The sequence below is a fragment of the Diplotaxodon limnothrissa genome, linkage group LG22, assembly GCF_057381915.1.
Source record: "Diplotaxodon limnothrissa isolate DT_005_m linkage group LG22, D_limnothrissa_male_GT1.1, whole genome shotgun sequence".
Taxonomy (NCBI): domain Eukaryota; kingdom Metazoa; phylum Chordata; class Actinopteri; order Cichliformes; family Cichlidae; genus Diplotaxodon; species Diplotaxodon limnothrissa.
In genome coordinates this window covers 28,393,458-28,409,678 of record NC_140616.1, presented here as the reverse complement: position 1 = coordinate 28,409,678, position 16,221 = coordinate 28,393,458, and the positions used below count along the sequence as shown (strand labels likewise).

The 16,221-nt window shown below is 37.9% G+C and overlaps 1 protein-coding gene across 2 annotated transcripts in view; it reads right to left on the bottom strand.

Annotated features, from left to right (window-relative positions):
• trappc9 (trafficking protein particle complex subunit 9) overlaps positions 1 to 16,221 on the bottom strand; it is a 236,757-nt gene that overhangs the window by 181,368 nt on the left and 39,168 nt on the right. For both annotated transcript variants that reach the window (XM_085346339.1, XM_085346340.1), the window contains 2 exons: positions 15,588 to 15,733; positions 7,091 to 7,176 (listed from right to left, as the gene is read on the bottom strand). In XM_085346339.1, the coding sequence (XP_085202465.1) occupies positions 7,091 to 7,176; positions 15,588 to 15,733 (232 nt within the window). The remainder of the gene's footprint in view (positions 1 to 7,090; positions 7,177 to 15,587; positions 15,734 to 16,221) is intronic.

Genomic DNA, 16,221 nt, shown 5'->3' with positions numbered 1-16,221 from the left:
ACAGACATTGAAAACAGACATTAAAAAAATTGAAAATCTCTCTCGCAAAACATCTCACTACTTTTAAAATTAGATCAATTCTGTCTCAGAATGATGCTGAGAAACCACTTCATGAATTCATCACTTCCGAACTGGTCCATTGTAATTCATTATGAGGCTGTTCTAAATCTCTCCACTCACTACAGTGGGAGTACCATCAAGGACTAGGAAGAGAGACCATATTTTCCCCACATTAGCTTCTCTCCACTGACCCAATTAAATCCAAAACTGAGTTTAAAATCCTTCTCCTCACATTCAAAGTCTTCAAAAACATCAGGCTCAATCAAATCTTAAAGACTTTTTAAGTATAGTATTCATATTGTCCAAAAACGCATATCACTTTCAGGCTGCAGGCTTACTTCTGGGTCCTAGAGGACAAGAAAGAAACAGTGGTGAACCAGTGACAGGGTCATGGGCAGGCAAGCCTCGCTGATGCACAGCGAAGGCTGATTGACCTCAGTGGTCCAATCTAACTGATGAGCTGCTGTAGCTGAAACTGCTGAAAAAGTTTGTTGACTCTGATAGAAAGGAGTCAGAATACACAGAGCATCAGAGTTTGTTGCACAGCTGCAGACCGGTCAGGGTGCCCATGCTGATCTCCATCCACCACCCAAACTGCCACGTACCATCTACCCAAGTATCGTTGCAGACCATTCACACCCTTTCATGGAAACTGATGACAGTGGTGTGTTTTTAGCAGGATAATGCGCCCTACCACAAAACAAAAACTGTTCATAAATCATCTGAGGAGCACAACAATGGGTTTTAGGCGTTGATCTCCAAATTCTCTGTGTCTCATTCCAATCCAGAATCTGTGGGATGTGCTGGACAAACAAGTCTGCTGCATGGTGCCCCCATCTCATAACTTGCAGGACTTAAAGGATCTAAAGTTAATATTCTTGGTGTCAGATACCACATTACACCTTCAGCACTGCTTCAGGAGTCTAGCAGAGTCCTCAACAGGTCAGGGCTGTTTAGGCAGCAAAAAAGGGACCGATACAATATTAGTCAGGTTGTCATAATATTATACCTGATCAGTGTATATGCTGCAGCATATCATTAGTGTTTCGTTCTGTCTCCTTATGCTCTCGTTGGTTGTTTTCTCTTTCCCCAAACCCCGAACCTCTCACACCAAATGCATCTCTCTGAGCCTGGTTCTGCTAGAGAATTATTCCTATGAAGGGGAGTTTTTCCTGCCCACCATCGCAAAGTGTTTGCACAAAGGGGCTCCACTGATTGTTGGTTTTTCTCCCCTATACTGCAGGGTCTTTACCTTAAAATATAAAGCACCTTTATGCAGCTGTCATTGTGATTTCTTGCTATATTGTTGACCTGAAATGAACTGAAATGACTTGAAAAACACTAAAAATGAGTCATCACTCAACATTGTAGTCCATAGTGACATCTACCACCAGGTACTAAATGTAATTGCACTAGAAAAAGAATACATGTATCATGGAACATCAATTAAATCAGGCTAGATACTAAAATCCTTATTTGAGAGATTCAGTGAAAAACCTACTACACACTTACTGCCACAGTAAAGACAGTAACTTCATGACTGTTCTGGGGGACAGACATTGATCTAAGCAATAAGAAGAATGTGGGGAAGAAACGTTTCGTCACTCAACCAAGTGACTTCTTTGATTTGGAGCAACACACTTTTTGAATTACACCATCAGCTGATACAGAGGTCGTTCAAATGACTGTGATGAATGGCTATGGATAATTGTTGGATTCTGACCCCTTACCAGTCTGTACCGCATACTGGGCATCCAGCTGAACACTTCTGTTTGAGCTCCGCTTCCACAAGGACAGATACAGAAACGTTTTACCACCTCAAGACTTTTTATAACATTTTGTAAAACCTTCCAAGGTATTTTGTTTTGTGATATTTTATTTATTCTACTGCATTAAGATGTTTTTCAAGTTTTGGCTGGTGTAACACAGTAATATGCCAACGTTTAGGATAAGTTCTTATCTCATTTGGTAACACTATGAAGTAATGGATCTGTGACTCAAATTTCTTTGATCAAATGTCTCGATGGCGACATACCCCATCAATACTGCTGTCAGGATTAGAAGAATATTCTGTCTTTATCCTTAATGCATTGGAAAACATGTCTGATCTGAATTAGTTCATGATGTTTTCTTGAAAACAAAGAAAATCCTTTCAAATTATTCCCATTTCATTTTCAATTTTACATGTTTTTAAAGATCTTGTGATTGTGAAGAACCCTTAATTTGTTTCCCCACTTTTATTATTTTTTTTATCAAATTAAATTTCTGTTGGAATAATTTTGCTAGCAAACAAGCCAAACAAATCACGTAACTTTTTGGCACTTATTAGCAATCTCAGCAGCCTGTACTACCTGGTGGTGATCACAACAGGATGTGAAATTAACTGTCTGTAGGAGTCTGAAGGGAAAAATCCCAGCTTGTGCCCACTTGGCTGGAGTGGAAGAAAAAAATCCTCTAAGTTTCAATTCTAGTCAGTAAATCTGTGGCTTTCAAGTTTTCTTATAAATGCTTAATCATGTCCCCTCGAGTAACTATTTACATTCCCAGTACACTCAGCCTTGTTTAACAAGGCAGACTGAGGTGACGTAATGACTGCATCAATCCCTAAAAGCAGACACTACCTCACTAGAGAGAAGGCTGCCTAAGAGCTGAGGCTCTGAGGTGCCACCGCTGTGATTTAAGCGCTTACTGCTTTCACTTCATGACATTACAAGCTTTTTTTAATAGCAGAAGCATCAGTGAAAAGCTACTCGAAACAGCTGATCTGTTTTCTGCCTTTAAAAGGTTCATTAGCTTGTTTCATTAACAATAAGAAACCAGGTGAAGCAAAGTGAGCAGCACTGTTTGAGTTTTACTAACAGAATGCACTTATCCCTTTGATTTGTCTCATGTCACTATAGCATGAATATTATTTGTGATTACTTTGGCAACAACAAACGTTTTATAACAAAAGCCAGACAGCAGACATTTCTATTAAATTTGCTTTTTTTTTCCTGAAGAAAATGATTAGTCCATATTTATTATAACTATCTGGGCTGACCTGAGTAAATGAAAGAGGAAATAAAAATCAAAGAGTCATTTTAACAGAAAGCAAACAGATACCCCAACTTGTTTGTTGAAAGTATGAAAGAAGCATCTGATGGTGACCCCTCTGAAAATGAAAAGCTGGCGGTTGTAGTAAAAAGCACCACTTTAACGGAAAATCGATAAAGCACAAAGCAAAGCTGTGTGTTAGCGCTGAAGTCGTGTGGTGACTCAGAAGGAGAGGCTGCCTTGCCAAACTAAAGGGTCACCTTGATGAGAGAAGAAGGAAAAGTGACCCTGTGTGTTTGTGTGTTTCAGAGAGCTGGTTTTGTACAGTGGATAAATGGTTGTTCTAGTGTACCGGCAGTCACTTTGTCTGGGTTACAGGGGCGCTCTTGGCAGCTTACGTCATTCTGTCTGTCTACCAGCGTGACTCTACAACACCACCTAAGGTTCCCAGCTGCCATGGAGATGTGAAAGCTTCAGTCTCCATCTGTGAACTGATCAGTTTACCTGTAGGTGGGGAGGAGATGGTGGCATATCTGACCTTGTCTGTGTGACAAATTCACCTTACAACATACTGGCATAGTAGCATCTTAAACCTCTTCCCTTGGGCTTTGCACAGGTTTTTGACATTATAGGGTAGGTAAACACAGGTGTTACCAATCACATTAATGCAGAACCCTAATTAATATGATTAGTAACAACTGTGTTTACCTAATATTTCATGTTAGACCTAATGGCTCAACACAGCTGCTTAACCATTTATTGAAAAAGTAAAATAAGCACTTACAAGACATTTTTGACACTTCTATAAATAAACCGAAAACTAAACAGTGTTAAACAATGAATTTAGCCAGGTATCATTATGCAACAGTAGTTTGCGGCAGGTAATTTCAAATGCAGAGTTTCTGAGCTCAACAAACATAACCAAACACACAAACTGTTTATGTGCAGTTTGTCTCATAGTGTGCTGCTTAGCTAAAGCTACAGCAGCTCGTCTGTTGGCTCGGAGTACATGGGCCTGCCTTCGCTCCCCATGTGCATTTGCATTTGCTGCCCATGATCTGTGTCTGGTTTACCTCTGTTTCTTTCTTGGACCACTTTTGATAGACACTGACCACTGCCCATTTTTTCTGCATTCAACACAACCCTCTGAGGACAAAAGTTTTAGTTTAACTTGAATATATCCCACCCACTAACAGGGACCACGATATAAATTGTGATGGCTGCATGCAACCACACAATTGAAATACTTAGATAATACTCATTTGATCTTTTTGTCTTATGTTTACATTATGCTCTAAAGCTTCTGTGATCATAAGTTAACTAATTTGATATTTTGAGTTTACCTGTAATGCATGACAGCACTAGGCTATAGTCCAAATGGTGGCATAGACTTTGCTTTGCATTGTTTGTTATTTTATATAGGTATATGTTATATTAATTATATTTCTGCTCTTTCTGAGTTACCTGATCTCTGCTCCAGTCCTTCCTGGTTTGGCTGAAAGTGGAGGCTGAGGGTGGAGCTGGTTTAAATGCAGAAGCCAATAAAATGGACTGAACCATCTATTGTGATCATGTAGGGGGAATGGGGTTCTTCTTGAATGATGGTTAGCTGTTATCTCTCTAGTTTTCACCTTTGGTGTATATAGTGGTTTGTTCATTTGCTATATAACTGGAGCTGTTTCTCATTTGGGCAGGTCAGTTTGTTATGTTTTTGTTAAGTGACTTTTGAGTAGCGTTCTGTTAAGTTAACCTCTTTTATGGGACCACTTGGTTCTTAAAAAGTTTATTTTTGTTATTTTGAATTTTTGCAATCATCTTGTCATTTTTGGGGTATAATAAAACCCATTTTTTCAAAGATTACATTTGTGTCTGTTCCTGGCTGCTTGGTTCATGACATAAATATATAATAACAACTAGGCTTCTTGGCACATGATGATTTGGTATTGCACTGCAGTATACAGTGGATGAAATATACAGTTCAGATTTCAAACAGCACTACAAAATAACCAACGCACAATAGCACACCATAAAGTGAACACTGAGTGGTCAGTTCAAACACAATACATAGTACTTAGTGTGTACAAAAACACTCGTGCTATTAAAATTATTGTGCTTGTTTGACTCTAAGCACACAATTTAACCCACAAATTCTGACTGAAACTGTGACTTTTTTTTCCTCCTTTGTTCTTTCAGTTTATCTTTGATATACCATCATTATACTTCACTGAGGAGGTTTGAGGGTTTAAGAATCATCTGTTGGATGATAACATAAATGTGTATAATGTTTTCTCATATTCCAGAGTGATGCTGTCTTTCCAGATATTTGAATATGGATTCCTCCTGGAATCAGCAGAAAGACAAAATAATCTTTTTTTTTTCATATGTTTTTTTTTTTACAAATGCACACAACTTTGCATTTACTGTGAAAGATTATATAAAACTGGGGGCAACAAGAAATGTTGTAGTTCAGCCACCAAATGTTAATGATCTCTAACTTTAAAGTTTTTAAAGAATGAACTGAAGAAGCCTCTTGGATGAAAGGTGAAATGTCTTCAAATAGCTTGAAGAGTCCAGTCACCTTCTGTCATTATTAAAAGCCTACACAGACTTAAAGATGCTGATTTAGTTTAGTTTAGTTTTTTTCAGAAAGTCAACAGTATGGTATATCTTAAAAGTCGGTGTAGAGAAATGATATTTCTCAGACAAATATTTGGCTTGTTACACATAGAAATGCAAATTTGGGGACAAGTGGACTGTGACTATTCCTTGAGTTACCAGATGTTCCAAACTGCAGGTTGTCTGCGTCTCCTGTAACAGCATGTGCCATTATGTGTTGATGCAGCATGGCTAAATCAACCAGCAAGACTTGTCCAAGTCTGTTTGGCACCAGCTCTGAGATGGCCTCCGCAATTAGGAGTCCACTGTCACTGCTTACGCTCTGTCACAAAACTTTCACGGTAATTTGTTCTCGACTTTCCAAATAATTAAAGCAACATCACTTTTGACATGTAATGCATTGTGTACACTCCTGTATGCCACTGCTATCTAACAGCATAAAGCAAGGCTTTCCCCTGCTGGCCTTTTATCGAGCCTTAGGATTGCTTTGCATTTCAAGGAGGTCCCACATCACTGCATTCATAAACAGAGACAGCAATGAGCAGGAAGAAAAGCAATTTATTGGGAAATGTTTTCCACCCCTTGGCTTAATAAAGTGGCTTAACATGTGTGCATGAAAAAAAAAAGCAAGAGTGACAACGTTTGTAAGTTAGAAATGGATGTTGAAGACGTAGAGATCTATGCATGAGCTGGAGATACATTGACTATTAAATATTAAAATGGTTAAAATGGTCTCTTTTAAAGTAGAAATGAAACACTAGACGTCTGTATAAAGACATCATGGTGTGTTGCTCTCTAAAACGTACACATATTTAACGCTGCCTGTGAAGCTGCATTTAAGAAATAAGTGCCTAAAGTTAGACTTACATCAGTTTAAGCACTATTAGCATCAACCAGCCAATAAACACAATAATTGGCAGGTTGACTGTGCTGGTTGGTTAAAACCTTGAGCACTGAGTTCTTAAATCCAGCTTCACAGGCAGCGTTAAATATGTGTACGTTTTAGAGAGTATGGCTCTATAGTGTAAATTAGCCTTTATATATAATATGTGTTTCATGTCCACTTTAAAATATTTTTTCCTCTCAGTACAGAAAAGGAAAGGCAACGGCCGACCTCTGAAAGGATGGTGAATAAAGCAATACAAGCATCACGAGATGGATCTCTCACTGGAGGAAGAAGAGCTCTCACAATCAAATGCAATCATTCCCAAACTCACTGTCAGAAAAAAGAAAGATTTTAAGGTAGGATAACTAAGCAAACAAGAATAACTGAAAACCAGTGTTATTAAGAACTTATTACTATAGCAACTACTTTCTGTGCTTTGATATTTACCATGATTATGGTGCACTTGTTAAGGTTAAGAGTCATAAATCGACCTACCATGTTTTCTACACGCAGTTCATAAGGCATTGGGTTGTAGACCATGAGCTGCACTTCACAAACATCCCCTTGAACCCACTGGAAATCTAGAGAAAGATGGACATAAAAACATTAGATTTTAGTGGTATTAAAACCCAGGTGCAATTAATGGTAAAATCCACCATAACACTATGACGCCATTCATGACCAAAGGCAACAATCACTGTTTAAAAAAAACAAACAAACAACCAAGACTTTTCCATTCCTGCTTGATATACGTTTTCAGCTGTTCAATCAGTTTGTTGCATCTTTTTCTTTCATTACCAAACAGGAAGTTAATTAAAGAAAAACTTCCTGGATTTTTCAGCTAAGCAGTGATGACGTATACAATGCCACACAAAACGTATATCACTTTTTTGATTAGATGACAGATTACAAAAGGAACTTGTTTTCTTTTCGTATGCTGTTAAAACCTGTGATTCCCCAACAGTAAGCAATCTGTGCCTAAAACTAGCTTGTACGCATTTGCTTGGATCTAATGGTTCAACTAATTTCCATGACCTCTCAGTAAAAGGGGGAGAAAACCTGTAAGAGGCTGACAATCAGTCACACTAACCATGACAAATGGGCAACAGCTACGCACTGACACATTCCAATAGACAAGAAACAGGACAGAGCAGAAGAGCAGATCCTCTTGTTGAGCTTGTAACACACACCTTTAAGTGTACAAGGGCCCAGAGTGACTCTAAAAAGGCTGTAAATTTGATTCCTGTGGTCGTCAAAGCGGCACAGATTTCCTGTTCTTCCCTTGACCTTCTGAGTGACCAGTGATGCTCCAACCACACTTCTATATTTTCAAACATAATGATAGCGAGTTTGATAAACTACAATTTTGCAAATATTGACAGTATAAACTTTAATTCATAGGTTTCCATTTCTAAAAGCAATGAATTCTGTTTATTTACTGGTTTGTGAGTTATCAACACCATTCTGATGGTTACTTAAGCTGCAAGTAATCAGGGCTCGCAAAATCGCTAGCCCGACGTCCCGGAGCTAGCGATATCTCCGGTCGGGCGACCAAAATCTATCTCAGCCCCGCCCGTCGGGCTATATGATAACCCAATGTTTCAAAAGCTTTGGTAATGCTTGTACTGTGTGGCACAGCTATAAGCATCAACTGAATGGCTATTATGAAGCCATCATTATGAAAATGATGTTTACAATACTTAACATGAAGCACTAAACTCAATAACTTGAGTTTATTATATAATATTACACTACAGAATATTTCTAATTAACTAGGCAGCCCGTTCTCTTGATGATACTTTAATTCTGAGGTCAAGTTGAAAGAAAGGCAGTTGTGAAATGTAAAAATGAGGTGAGAGGTCAATTATGACATTAAATTTCAATGCAAACTATAATGTCATATTTAGAATCCCCATATAGCATTCCTCTATATACCTCAATGTTATATAAACAATAGCAGTAAGAAACAGCATGTAGCATTATTATAATTTTGACCTTTTTATTAGTCTATTGACTTTAAAGTAGACTTTAAAGGAGAGGTCAGAGGTAAACATCAAATCCAAGTGTTTTTAGAGAACTTTCTATATTCTGACAACATGCACCACACTAGGAATCATAGTTTTAAAGTTACAAGGCTTTTTGTCAGCAACCAATCAGTCAACCAATAAATCATTAAGTCCTTGGTGGAGGTAATAATGGACAATGATGTTGCAAATGGGCTAATGTCAGAGGAAATTTAGGTCATTTTTTTCAAATCAATATTATGATTAAATTTAATCTGACTTGCTAGCATATTTTGACATGAATCCATATGGCACAAATACGAATGACAAACAGGTCGCAGGACAACGGCACGGCTGGAATGGGTACCTGTCAGGTCCAACATTAACTGGATATGTTTAGCATTGACCACAATAATTTGCTAAGTTATGATGATTTATGAGTGAGAGCAGTCTTCCCGTTGCTGCAACATACACAAGTATCTCTGAGATACCAGCAGCTTTGACTAGACTACAGTATTTGAAAGAAACAAGAAAAGAAATCCTTGTGTGTTAATGTTATCAGAGTGGACCTGTTAAAGACTCTTTTGAGAAACCGCTACAGCTGTGTAACACAACAGTAAACACACTGTGGGCCATGTTATGAATACAGATTGTGTGGCACAAAATCCACAGTAATTTGAATTGATGCATGCGCTCTTTAAGGCTTGATGGATTTCTTTTTCTTTCTTTTTTTTTTTTAAATGGGTCATTGTTAGTTCACAGAAAGAAATTTATTAAGCTGTTGTGATGAGCTACCAGCAGTGATATTGAGATCAAATTATACTAGAACTTAATTAAAAAGATTCCAGAGAAAAAGGTTTTTAAAGGGCAGGGGTAAAAGGCAGTGTTGGTCAAGTTACTTGAAAAAAGTAATCAGTAACTAATTACTGATTACTTCCCCAAAAAAGTAATCCCGTTACTTTACTGATTACTTATTTTCAAAAGTAATTAATTACTTAGTTACTTAGTTACTTAGTTACTTTTTAAAAACACGATTTACAACCTGAAGAGGTGATAAAGCGATAGATCTTTCAGCCCAATTCTACTTTTTCTGCATAATCCATCATACAAAATGTAATCAAATGGAAGAGTCTCTTTTTTAACTTGTTTTATTGGTTTTAATCTTTTAACTTTACACATGAAGCAAACATTAAATTATCTGCAACGTTCTCTGACTGGAAGAAATTAGTTGAACATTTAAACCTATTTTCTGCACATTCCAGCACATAAAATAAAATATTTTTTGTGTTTACACTCAGTCTTTCAAATAGATGCAAGTAAAACACAGCAGAAAATAAATAAAGTCAAAGACTCAGCGGTCCTGTTGCTCTATTTTCACCTGTAAAGCAGGAGTGGGGCAGGCGGAGGGTTACCCTGGTGCAGGTGTGCCGCGGTCAGTGGAAGAATCCGCGAGTTTCTCTGTGAGTTTCCCATTACGTCGTAGCTACTCGGTGCTTGTTGGAAGTTTAGGGGTTTTTTCGCTGTAAAAAGAAGTTTTCTTCCCACGCACAGCGGACGCTAATGTTTTTGTCACTTTTTATGGAATCAAACTCAAAGTAAGGTCAGTGCTTCCACGCTTTAAACGCTGCACGCTCATACTCTTTCCCACACTCCATATGTGATCCATTGTTGATCTGCACACAGCTGTTGTCACTAACGGCGCACTCGCTTACGTCACTGTCGTGAGACATTCTCGCAAAAAAATCACGGTTTTAGTAACGCAGTAACGCAGCGTTCCTACGGGAAAGTAACTGTAATCTAATTACCATTTTTGCAATAGTAATCCCTTACTTTACTCGTTACTTGAAAAAAGTAACGCGTTACAAGTAACGCGTTACTGCCCATCTCTGGTAAAAGGTGTGCTCGCATTATGGTTTCTGAAAAAGATTTTCAAAGTACCAAACAGTCAGGAAATGATCAGAGAAATTCATCAGGCACTGAGAACCTGACAGAAAACATTTCTCCAACTTTGAGAGAAAACTATCCATGATTCCTGAATAAGATATTTGAAATACTGGGGGTGGGGGGTTAAACGCATTGAAATACTGCTGCAGTAGTCCCATCTCCATTTTGAAATGTAACACATTCTAGTCCATTTGGAGAGCCCTTTGCTGTAAATAGACTTGCAAAAGAGGGCCTTAAAATCCTACCTCAGACCCTGGCAGGAAAAGGGATTTATGGAAGGCAAACTGCAGCCATGCACCCTGGGAAATTAAGCTAGTCAAAAGAAAGACATCTATAATATGAATGTCTGGAAAGTCCCACACAACCTCAGGTCTGGCTCACAGGCATACTCTTATAGCCAGCCAATTAAGTGTGAAATACACCTCAGAAAACAGGGGAAAAAAAGTGGATTGCTTCCATCTTATTTGTGTTGCTTCAGTCTTAGCTCCTCAAGTGACCATTGATATTCAGCACATATCTACAAAGACTTCATCTCTTTCAAAACTCTTTTTACTTCCCACCTCAGCTGCTTATAATGAAGTACAAATACTTCATATTACTGTACTGAAGTAGAGTTTTTAGGCATCTGTACTTTTCTTAAGTATTTATTTTTGTCAACTTTCTACTTTAACTCCCTACATTTTTAAACACATTTGTGCTTTTTACTCATTACATTTTCAAAACAGATTTACTTGAGGGAAAGTTTTATTTCATTTTAATATTACTCTTATTACTCTTTCTGGGTCGCAAAATAAACTTTTAGCATATTTTCAGGCGAGAATGTGGGTGTGTAAACTTCAAATGTAGCTGAGCCGACGAGAACAGCGAACTCCCGGCACATCCTTTTCAAACCCCCGCGGTCTTTCGCTACTCAGGTTAAACATGATAAGTCACTTAGATAACCTCAAAATGTTATTGTTTGACGTTTTTCAGTTTATTAGCTCCTGAGTAAATCGCTGTGGCTGAGATTAAAGCTATTAGATTAGATTAAATAATTGGGGGACAGCTATAATGGTGACATTTAACTTACTTTAAATAAATAAATTCAAGTTGTTTGTATATGTATACCCCCCCTTTGAATGTCTCCCTAATTCTGAGGTCTCAAGGTTGGCAAATATGCATAAGACACAATCCTATTGATGTGTCTATCATCAGCTTATCATGCACAAAGAGATGAAAGAGAAAAAACATAATTTATGCATCATTAATACTACTATACTCGGGGCAAAGCTGGGCCAGAATTACTCTAAAAAGCATTTTTTTGGTGCAGATGTCCATAAATTCTGGTCACGGTACTTTAGCATCTAACCAGCGTTACAGAAGAGGAGTGAGGATAAAGGGAGTAATGTTTTTTTGTTTGTTTTGTTTTAAATTGGCAGGTAAAGTCAAATACAACATCTCTTAACAGCCCAAAAAATATTAGCAAACAAAATGTTTGTGTCCTGCATTTCCCAGGGAGAGAAGAGTGTGAGCTAACTTCAGCCAGAGGTGGAGGAAGATGTAGGAAAGACAAGAAAGGTTAAATTTTAAGGTAAATGCTGCTCAGTGGCATTTGACAAACTGGAAATTTAAAGCTGTCACTAAATGTCCTTGTTTTTTAAAATCAGATATTGGATCTGTATATGACGTGAAGTTGTGTTGCTTTAATGTTGTCCTGCAAAACAAACTGTGGTATACTAACTTTGTCTTATACAAAGGTTGCAGGAAAATACAGGCCACTTTAGCATGGAATAAGTACGTTAGCTTGTCATACTGTGGGGAATTTACAGTAAAGGACTTTGTGTTCACGGTCATAGTTGGGTTATGTCAAGTGTAGCAGAAATGATACTTCAGTTTATTCACACAATTAATTCAAAGCAACAGCATCACCAACAGAGGCTGGCTGATCAAAGCCTGTCCACAAAGAAAATCTGCTGGAGCTCACAGCAGAAAATATCCGGTCCTGAAGTCTGACGTCATTAACTATGTCTGGGCCCAAACTACGCTGCAGGTCCATAAGTCAAACGATCACTGCAGCATTACTGGGAGTTGAAAAACTGTCTAAATTCTTTCATCTTTAATAAAATGATCAGCGTTGCTGCTTTACCAGGTGTAGCAATTGAGTTTAACATCCAGGCATCCATGAAAACAGAATTTATTCAATTTAACAGAGTTACAAGTTAGCAAGAAGTTAGCTCGCTAGATTCCACCTAAACATGATATGCCATGTACTGACTGAGAGACTCTGAAAAATTTAAACGCACAGCTCTGCTATCACTTCCAACATAAATGAAGACAGGAAAGTAAACAGCAGTGACGTTTGTAGGTTTACTGAAGTTGGGCTAGCTGGTTTAAAATGATGTGCTATGTGATTGCTAGCGACACAGCTATGTTAGCATAACATAAACACAGTGAAGGGAGGATGAACGCTAACTTTTTTCCACTCTGTAAAAGTTAACGTGACGGTTCCCGATGGTTAGGGACAAATGGAATCGCGGGACAGGATACCGTAAGTGGACCAAACTTCAGTCAGGAGAACAACTGAGATAATCCATCCACAATACAAGGTCAGTCAAGTTAGTCATTAATATACTGCTGCATGGGCTGGGCTGTAGTTACATCATAAGGTTTTAAAAACTGAGTTTTAAAATGATTAGCGGTAATAAAAACAGAGAGGCCAGCAGTGATCACTGACTAAACAGAAGATGCAAATCATAAAAACATGTTAAAAATAACAACAGCCTTATTAAACGCAGAGTAGTTTGGGCCCGGAAGCAAGGTTTATCACGTCATCACTTAAAGACCGGATTGTGATTCTTTTCCCCACACAAAGCCACTACAACCGATTTTAGGGTTGCCTCACCTGTTGCCCCATCTCAATTTAACCCTCGACTTTGCTCATGATTCTATTAAGGTGTTAACGCAAAATTAAAAAAATAACACTATGTATTCCCATGTTTTCTCATTTATTTTAGTACTATATTAATATAGCAACAAGATTCAGTTAGCTTTGAAAGAAAAAAATGGTAGAAATGTCCTTCAAAGAGCTGCATTTCAGAGCCTGTACATTTTCACTTTTACTTGAGTAAACAAAAGTCAAACATTCCAGTGTTTGTTAAACTGTCTCTCATGTCCCGTTAGAATATATTTTTAATAAACATTTTAGAGATAAGATGTTAGGGGCTGTTACTGCACCCCACTGTGAAATACTGTATTTAACAATCAGCAGCATTCATCTTTTATACTAAATTATATATGGTCAGCATATGAAATTAGAACCAAAGACTGGACCAAAGCTTAGTTTCTGGGCCTGTTTAAAAGTGTTAATAGTCATTAATTCCCCCAGATGAGAAACATTTTTAAAGCAGTTTTTTTGACACTGTAAATGAGAGAATTTAATCGAATTTAATCCTTTTGCTATGTGCCATTGTCCTTGAAAAGGATCTGTGGTTTTATATGGCAACTTGTGTTTTCAGCTTCTAAGATAAACCTCCTATTATCAAACGTCAAAAATCCAGACAGGTTGAGGTCTTGTTTTGCCAAGTTTGTAATTTGAAGTAACAATTTCTAAAAATACCTGCAATTGCCAGCAGCCCTCAGCCTCCTAGTACAAACACCTGTAGTGTCAATTTCAAAATCCAACATCACCTTCTTCTCAAGCTGACTTCTGACCTTTAGGTCAAGGCCACGGAGATTTAAACTCGTCTGACATTTTAACTACATACACTTACGGTATCAATTTGAAAATCCTGCATCGTGGCGTTCTCAAGTCACAAAACACACAACATCCTGAATGTCCTTCAAGAAGTGTGGAGAACTCAAATGAAATAGACAACTGCTAAGTTTGGAGACTGATGTAAAGTTAGCCAACACAGCACTGCAGCATGTTGAAAGATCTCAGTCTCAGCTTAAACAATACAGACTGTCATCCAGAGACAGCATCACAATTATCATTTGCATTGTCACATTAAAAAGCCAATATTTTCCTAATTTATTATCTCAGTAACCTGCTGACCCACAACTTACTGCCTTTTACACTGACTGCACTGGTTTAGAATGGTTAACTTTGTCCAACAGCTCTCTTTTCTCATGCCATAAGGAGCTGTAAAATTAATCTTTCTAATTGTTTTGAAAATGCTTTGAACAATAAGTAATCCTCTAATACGCCTACTGTCTCCCCTAAATTAGCTTTTGTTTGCTAATTTCGACAGCAGCACTTGAAGCTCCGCAGTGTGAAATTCCTGTTTTCCCCCTTTGGTAACATTTTTGTAAATGAAACTTCAAACAATCCAAACAACAGGAAGCTTGATGTGGCAAAGTTAGGAGGCAGGTGATCAAATCTTACAGTGCAGGTGGCATTCAGGACTGAAACGAGCCATTTGTGACTAGACTGACCAGGTGTCCCACTTTATATGGGGACTATAGGACAAGATGTCTGTTCCTCGGGCACCTTTTTAATAGCTCTGATTTCTAAACATCAACACTACAGACATTTTCAGTTTCTGCAACGTCTGATATTTATCCAATGGCTGCAAAGAAAGCAAGGAGGGCTGACTTCTAACTCCATTAAACTTCATAACTCCTGTTGTTCATGGATCCCCGGATGTTAAACTTTAATACAACATCTGAAAGAGCAGACTCACTGATCATTTTATTCCAGATGAAAGAATTAAGGCCATTTTTAACTCTCAGTGATGCCACAGTTTTGATTTTGGGAACAGAAGAAGATTTTGGATCAGGAACTGACTAAGACTTAAAAGCTAGATTATTTGTCTGATAATTCCATTCAAATGTTCCAAAAGGCACCACAAACAGCGACAGCAGCTTATGTCAGCATAACTGCCAATCAAAACAGCCGTGCCCCTCACTTTGAGGGTTACCAGTCCCCACCATTTCACAGCTTTTGTACCAGACTGGAAACATCTATGGGAGTCTATGTGGATTGACTCGCTTTTGAAACCAGGTTTGGACACTTCAACTATAACCCAACACGGTGGCATCTTCACTAAAATCCTAATTGGACTTACCTATTTTCTTACAACGCTCCTCTCCTCTGTTGTGCATGATGATTGGTGAGTAGATGAAAGGGCTAGCATTGGATATATTCTGTCCCAGCAGGCCTTTCACTTTATGGGGCCGCAGACTGACGGGCAGATTAAGGAGCTTCACAGATCTATCGACGAAGAAACAGTGGCATGGGTTACCGTATTTTTCCACAAGTATTCAAGGTTTAAAGTTCCTTAATGATCATTTGACATGGCAGCAATATAACAATAATAATAATAATAATAATAGATTGCATTTATATAATGCTTTCAACACCCTCAACGCATCGCCCAATATCTAGGCAACCTTTTAAATAAAGTTATTTACAACTGCTTATGTCATATATGGTATTTCAAAGTGTTTGTGATGAACATTCATATTTATTAGAGCACACTGTTAGAGAGAATTATGGTACTATTCGTTGTTAAAAGTTACAAGTTCAGCAAAACAAAAAAAGTACAGGAACTTGAAGAAAGTGTGTACTCCACTCCTTACATTATACACAAACAATTGCAGGAATCAGAAATATCTGAATCTTAAGTTATTTATAAAAACAATAAAAAAATAAAATAAGGAAAGGGACTGTGCAGTGGTGGTGCAGAAACTAAAACCAAT